Source organism: Mastomys coucha, unplaced genomic scaffold (assembly GCF_008632895.1).
Source record: "Mastomys coucha isolate ucsf_1 unplaced genomic scaffold, UCSF_Mcou_1 pScaffold15, whole genome shotgun sequence".
Classification (NCBI taxonomy): Eukaryota; Metazoa; Chordata; class Mammalia; order Rodentia; family Muridae; genus Mastomys; species Mastomys coucha.
This window is the reverse complement of record NW_022196897.1, coordinates 17,679,364-17,687,026: the sequence shown is the minus strand read 5'-3', so window position 1 is coordinate 17,687,026 and position 7,663 is coordinate 17,679,364. Positions and strand designations below refer to the sequence as shown.

At 46.2% G+C, this 7,663-nt stretch overlaps 1 protein-coding gene across 1 annotated transcript in view; it reads right to left on the bottom strand.

Moving 5' to 3' along the window:
* Urm1 (ubiquitin related modifier 1) overlaps positions 1-4,595 on the bottom strand; it is an 18,929-nt gene extending 14,334 nt beyond the window's left edge. The window contains exon 1 of the mRNA XM_031369604.1: positions 4,469-4,595. Within this exon, the coding sequence (XP_031225464.1) occupies positions 4,469-4,503 (35 nt within the window). The 5' untranslated portion in view covers positions 4,504-4,595. The remainder of the gene's footprint in view (positions 1-4,468) is intronic.
* Between the last annotated feature and the right edge of the window lie 3,068 nt (positions 4,596-7,663).

The window sequence follows — 7,663 nt, the reverse complement described above, 5'->3', positions numbered from 1 at the left end:
AAAAAAAAAAAAAAAAAAAGGGAACCGACCATTCATATCACCTTGTCAGTTGTTAATTCCATTTGACAGAGTGGAGAAACCCCTAAAGCCCAGTTCTCTGGGTTGGGGTTAAGTAACCCCAGAGGTTTTTTCTTAAAGCCCCAAGGTCAGAGTTCCTTTCATTTCTGTGTACCAGCACCTAGCCAAGGGCCAGTCAAGACTACAGAAATGTTCAAAGCCAAGTTTAGAAGGTAGGACTTCAATGTAGGCAGTAGGGCCCTTCAGCGCCCCACACTACTTCTTGTGGGTTTCCCAATTCCTATCTCAGACTTCATGTAGGGTTGAGCTGAGAAGGTCTTAACAGACTTTTGATGGATGTGATGTTTCCTACCCCACCACCCTTTTCCAGTCTCAGGGAACTGAGATGTCCTGAGGCAGCCCACTAGGAGGCAAAAGCAAGGCAAACATTGTCATGGGGGAGACGGGGCCACTGTCATCTAAACAAGGTCACGCTTTGTTGATGCAGAAATGTGGAGGGGGAGCAGAGGCCCATCTGTGGCTGTGTGCAGGGCCATTTCAGCTGCAAGCCCACACAGAACCTCCATTTATCCCCTTCCAAGAGCTTCATTTTCTGCTGGGTAGGGGTTGGCACATGCAGCAGCTGGGCTGGGGGAGGGTGATAAGCAAGGGGTTCAGGACTTGAGGGTCAGAGAAGAGGGGTGGGAACTGGAGGGAAATGATCAAGAGTGGCCAAACCTGGTAGTGCCAGGCTCCGAGGCCAAGCCTGTTTTTCTCTTACAAAGAGAGGAAAAGCAAAGCAGTGAAGCTTTGAGTGACCTGTTACTGTAGTCGGTGAGGCCCTGAGGGAGAGCCTAGTACTTCCCTCAGCACAAGTAGAGCAAGAGACAGGCACACCTAACCTCAAGGCTGATTTAAGGAGGCAGACATGGGGCTGTTGGAGTCTCAGAGACCTAAGGCCAGAGTGTCTTATGTTTTATAGGATTTGCTGTTCAAATGTAATCAAGATGCTTTCATCTTCTCTTAATACCTCAAGTCCTGGTGTGATCTGCTAATACCAGTGAGAGGTATATATATCTTAGTTACTATCTCTAGTTGCTTTAAAAATGTATTTATCTATTTAAAAGCTGCTCATGGTACCACATGCCTATAATTCTACCTCTTGGGAAATAGAAGCAGGAGACACAAGATTCAAGGACATCTTCAGATACATAGTAAGTTTATGGCTAGTTTGTGTTACATGAGACCCTGCTTCAATAGCCAATCAACCAACCAACTAACTAACCACCATTATCACCAAATCTACCTATCCATGTTTATTCTCTGTCCACCTCACGGAACACAAATAGCCTCTAAATAAAATAAGGCCTGGCATACAGCAGGAATTTAAAAAAATATATATTTGCCACATCAATGAATATGGCAACTTCTCCTAATTCTCTGATCTCAATAATGTGTCTAGCCTCCCTCCCCAAACTCACAGGAAGGGAATCTCACATCTAGGTCACTACAATCTTGAAATGATGAGCCCCAAGCATGCCTGTACTATACTTCCAATTCTGTATGTCCTCAAAATATGCTCTGCTAGGGCTAGGAAGTGTAGCTCAGTAGAGTGTTTGTTGTGCCTTCAGAAGTCTTGGATGCCATGGCCAGCACTGCAGACTGGACATGATAGTACATGCCTATAATCCCAGCACTGCAGACTGGACATGATAGTACATGCCTATAATCCCAGCACTGCAGACTGGACATGATAGTACATGCCTATAATCCCAGCACTGCAGAGATGGAGATATAAGGGTCATCCTCTGCTACCTACTGAATTTGAGATATTGGCCATCTTGGACACCATATCTCAAAAACCAAAAGAAGCCTGATGGTGGTGGGGCATACCTTTAATCCCAGTGCTAGGGAGGCTGAGGCAGGTGGAGTTTCAAGACAGCCAGGGAAACCCTGTCTCAAAAAACATACAAAACCAAACCACTTCTGATAACAGCAGGCAGGAGGCATGTCAAAAGATGACAGAATTAGTCCTAACAAGGAAAAGATGAGAAGCCTTCTAAAGGACCTAACAGAGCTGGTGGCACCAAGAGGATCCCATCTACCCAGTGCTTAGAGACAACGGTTTCTAGACTTCTAGAACTAGTAGGGAGAGAATGATGGTATTACAGATCCTTTGAAAGCCTCTCAGCTTCACAGTAGAAGGCCTGTCAAATGATACAATTAATCAAAGGTCAGAGGTAAAAACATGTAAGATGAATGGCAGTACTGAGATTACACCTGTAATCTCAGTACTCAGGAATCAGGAAGACCAAGACTTCAATGCTAGCCTCAGCTAACACAGAAAGCTTGAGGTGAGCCTGAGCTATATCATGAGCTCCCGCCCCCAAACAACACAAAAATAGGAGGACAGAGGGAAGGCTTCTGGGTTTGATAAGCATATTTATTTATGGAAAGCTCTTACTATGTACCAGCCTAGCCTCAAAATTACAAAGACCCAAGTGCTCCTGCATTCCAAACGTTGGGATAACAGACATGAGCCACCAAGACTGTAAAGCTGCATGCAATTCTGATGGGTTACTTATCTGGGGAGGTGTGGAAGGAGATGCACAGGTGGGTAAAGAATGCTGCCCTGGGGCGGTGGTGGCACATGCCTTTAATCCCAGCACTTGGAAGGCAGAGGCAGAGGCATACAGATTTGAGTTCCAGGCCAGCCTGGTCTACAGAGTGAGTTCCAGGACAGCCAGGGCTACACAGAGAAACCCTGTCTCGAAAAACCAATAAAAAAAAAGAAAGAAAAGAGAGAGAGAGAAAAAAAAGCTGTCCTGTCTTGCTAAAGGTCAATATTGCTCTTAGAGGCAAAGAAAGTAGAGCTAGAAAAGAAGTAACTGTGAAGTCTGAGGGTAAGGGTCTTATTTACTTTATGACTTCCTTACTGTGGCCAGCACAGTATCTGGCAGAATGAACACATCTCTGTGAGTAAACATCATGTCTAACTGAGAGAGAATGAAAGGCAAGTTGGCTACCAACAGACATTAACACTGAGAGCCTGAGCCGGGCGTTGGTGGCGCATGCCTTTAATCCCAGCACTTGGGAGGCAGAGGCAGGCGGATTTCTGAGTTCGAGGCCAGCCTGGTCTACAGAGTGAGTTCCAGGACAGCCAAGGTTATACAGAGAAACCCTGTCTCGAAAAACCAACCAACCAAACAAACAAACAAACAAAAAACCACTGAGAGCCTGTAGCTCCTTTTCAGTTCTGCTGAGGCTGGTCAAGGCATCAGGAAGTCCCCTCTTAGCCCCAGTCTGGGAGGTGGGAGGGCATCGTGTTAGCTGGGCTAAGGTTCCAAAAGGCAAAACAGTCAGGAAGCCAGACCTATCTAACTGGATCCAAGCATCAAGACAATATCCTCAATTAGACTGCACTTAACATTCCTCAAACTACTCCAGCGATGCTCAACACTGTAGGGAATAGACAGGGTGCTATTTATCTTTGTATCCTTGGTGTCTGGCTCACTGCCTGGCACATGGTAGGCACTCAATAAATGACTGGTGAATGAACTGCCCAGTGAAGGAACAACATGAAAGGAATGGAGGGCATCAGAGGGGAAGAAAGACATTTGGAAAGAATTTTACATATTTTACATTTCTACCCTAGAGTTTTCCCTTCACTTCAATCTTGGCTTGTTCATCTACACACACACACACACACACACACACACATGATTCTAGAAACCAACCACCCATCTCTAGAAGACTCAGTTTTTTGCCTGTTCTCAGCTCCCAAGTCTGTCTTCTGCAGGTTTTGAAACCATGACAGGCATTTTGTGTGTTGGAAGAACAAAATGGTGATTTGAGACGATTTGCACTTTTCCCTATGTTCCCGAATTCTGGACGTGAGCATAATATACTGCCAATGTTGGTCGCTCCCTCCGTGGCATCTTATTTATCCCTGTATCTCCTCTGCACTCTGCAAAAGACAATTACCAAACTACTTTGCAAGAGATTAAAGTCTAATTAGAACTCCAAGGTTTGAGAAAGAGAAGGGTCCTGGCTTGGCCACATCTTCCTCTAGGAAGAAACTAGGCGGGAATTGCCACCAGAAGACAGAACTGAAGATTATTCAACAGAGAGACTCGTGCTCCCCTTAGAAGCTCAAAAGCCAGACAAGGCGAGTCGGGCTCGGAATGGCACTGGTAAAACATGTTGGAAGACGGCCTGTTCACTGTCAATGTCTCCGAGTTCTACACGATACAGACCAAGGCGAGGGTCTCCAAACGCGTCTCCCTACCCGTGTATGCGCCTCTATTCTCGGACTCACGGTCTCGTAGCCCACGGAGACCGCGCCAGTCAGAGGCCAGAGAATTATCCCGGCTCTCGGAGGGCGACAACAGCCTCGGCAGACCGAGAGAGGTCCGGAATTTCAGGCCCTATAGCTTCGTCCCATCCCCACAGCGCCCCAGAGCTCACTCACCCGAACTCCACCTCCACACATAAGGGCGCCGCCATGTTGAGGAAACCAAACTAGCAGGACACGCCCTCTAACTTCCGGAGCGCCCGCTTATTTCCGGTCGCCACCAGGTAGCGTAAGCGGAAGAGGTGGTACGGGGCTAGGGGGTGGGCCGAAATCCTTTACTTCTCAGCCATTGGACAAAGGCGCAGTCGGGCTGGGGAATTGAGTGTCTAGGTTATTTGCAGACCTGGCCAACAAAACAAAACAAACAAGAAAAAAACAAAAACAAACAAATAAACAAACAAAAAACCCGAGCAAGAAGGAAGAGACTCTTCCTGAAGGAAGACGTCTAAGGGGAAGAAAATTCATCAGCGTCCGATGACAGGATTGTGAGCCGCGTACTGTTGATCTTTCATTGGTAACAAATCTATTTTCAAGCTAGGCGTGGTGGCACACGCCCTTAATCCCAGCCCTCAGAAAGGCAGAGTAGGTGGATTATGTGAGTGCGTGGCCAGGCTGATCTAAATAGGGAATTCCAAGGCACCCAGGGCTCAAAAGCAAAACAAAACCCAAAACAACAAAAGAACCCTCAAACAAGAATCCTGTCGACCCTGCCTTAAGCTAACACAGCGCTTAAAGAAGTAAAACGTGGTATCTCCAAATTCTTGTTTCTGACACAGTTGTCTCTCTCCAGAGCTGCCATCTTACTATCCATACATCTGTGTCAGATGATGAATTGTATATCTTTTGCTCCGCGGTTATTGAGTTAACTGTCTGGCAGATTGTTTGGTCCTGTGCAGAGTCAGTAAAAAAAGGTGTAATTGCCGGGTGGTGGTGGCGCACGCCTTTAATCCCAGCACTTGGGAGGCAGAGGCCGGTGGATTTCTGAGTTTGAGGCCAGCCTGGTCTACAGAGTGAGTTCTAAGACAGCTAGGGCTACACAGAGGAACCTGTCTCAAAAAAGCAAAACAAAATAAACAAACAAACAAATAAATATAAAGGGTGTAATTGAAGTTCCTGTCTCTAGGTCTCTCAGTGTAGCAGGGAGACGGGGAGACAACTGTATCAAATGTATGAACCACAATAATAAATGTGAAATCCTAAACTGAAATAAATTTTCTGAAGTTACAGAATCAGAATTATAGAGATTTGTGAAAGAAAACCTTAGGGCTGTGGAGATGGCTCATCTGGTAAAGTGTTTGCTGGGCAAGTATAAGGATCAGAGATAAGATCCCTAACACCCTTGAAATGGTAGGTGGCCATGGCAATACCAGAGCTGGGGAGGTGAAGATGGCATCCTCAGGGCAAGCTGGCAAGCTACACTAGCCAATGAGCAAGCTCTGAGTTCAAGACCCTGCCTCAATACATTAACATGGTATACTACAGAGATGGCCCAGAGGCTAAAAGCACTGGCTACTATTCTAGAGAACCCAGGGTTGGTTCCCAGCACCCACATGGCAGTTCACAACTGTAACTCCGGTTCCACTTATATATATTGAGGCAAAAACCAGTACACTGAAAAAATACATCTCTTTTTATGGCGGAGAATGATGTTTGAGGAAGACATCCACACACATGAAGAAAAATAAAGTTATCTGGAGATGTAGCCCAATGGTACAGAGCTTGCCCCTGCACAAAGATCTGGGTTTGATCACAGTACCAGGTGGTATATATATATATGAGACATACCAAAGTGGACTTTCTGGGCTCTAAACTTTAATTAGAGTTAGCTGGGTAGTTATGAGGAGAGAATAAGTTGCAAACTAACTGAAATATTGAGGGGGCAAATTGGAGAGCAGGGAGTTTGGCCAATGGTGAGGCTAAAAATGTAGGCAAGTGGTCGGGCTGAGGTGGTGCACACCTTTAATCTCAGCTCGGGGGCAGAGGCAGGCAGGGCTCTTGAGTTCAAGGACAGCCAGGGCTCCACAGAGAAACCCTGTTTTGGAAAAGTAAAACAAGGGCTGGTGAGATGGCTCAGCAGGTAAGAGCACTGACTGCTCTTCCTAAGGTCCTGAGCTCAGATCCCAGTAACCACATGGTGGCTCACAACCACCCAAAATGAGATCTGATGCCCTCTTCTGGTGCATCTGAAGACAGCTACAGTGAATGGGGCTGGAGCAAGCTGGGCCAGAGCAAGCTGGGCCAGCAGAGGTCCTAAATTCAATAGCAGCCACACACATGATGGCTCACGGCCATCTGTACAACTACAGTGTACTCATACACATAAAATAAAATAAATCTTTAAAAAAGAAAAGCAAAACCAAACAGTAAAGTCTAGGAGAGAAGGGAGGCTATTGAAGCCATGAGAAGGATGGGACTGTTCTAAATACTGTTATAATACATTATTTTGGGAGCAGGGTAGGGGGAATATAGGAGTTGGCAAGTTACCTGTCTAGAATACACAAAACCCTAGGTTTGAACTCCAGCAATGCAGAAATCAGTGGCTATACTGTTGTATATCTATAATCTGACCACTCAGAAACAGAAGTGCAGAGTAACCATAAATTAGGGATGAGATACTGTCTTTCTTTTTCTTTTCTTTCTTTTTTTTTTTTTTTGGTTTTTCAAGACAGGGTTTCTCTGTGTAACCCTGGCTGTCCTGGAACTTACTCTGTAGACCAGGCTGGCCTTGAACTCAGAAATCTGCCTGTCTCTGCCTCCCAATGCTGGGATTGGCATGTGCCACCACTGCCTAGGGAGATACTGTCTTGAAAAGGGAAGGAAAGGTATGATGGCAAAGGCCTTTATGCCAGCACTCAGGAAGCAGAAGTGGACTTGTCTCTGAGTGGAAGGCCAGGACTATGTAGAAAAATCTTGTTTTAAAAATACCATGTCTCTAAGAAGAACAACAGTATGAACTAACCAATATCCCCAGAGCACCCAGGGACTAAACTACCAACCAAAGAGTACACATGGTGGGACTCCAACTGCATATGTAGCAAAGGATGGCCTTGTGGGACATCAATGAGAGGAGAGGCCCTTGGTCCTGTGAAGAAGGTTCTATGCCCCAGTACAGGGGAATGCCAGGGCCAGGAAGTGAGAAAGGGGGGGGTTGGTGGGCAGGGAGAAGGGAGGGGGGAGAGGGGATTTTTGGAGGGGAAACCAGGAAAGGAGAGAACATTCAAAATGTAAATAAAGAAAATAATCTTCCCAGCGCTTGGGAGGCAGAGGCAGGTGGATCTCTGAGTTCGAGGCCAGCCTGGTCTACTGAGTGAG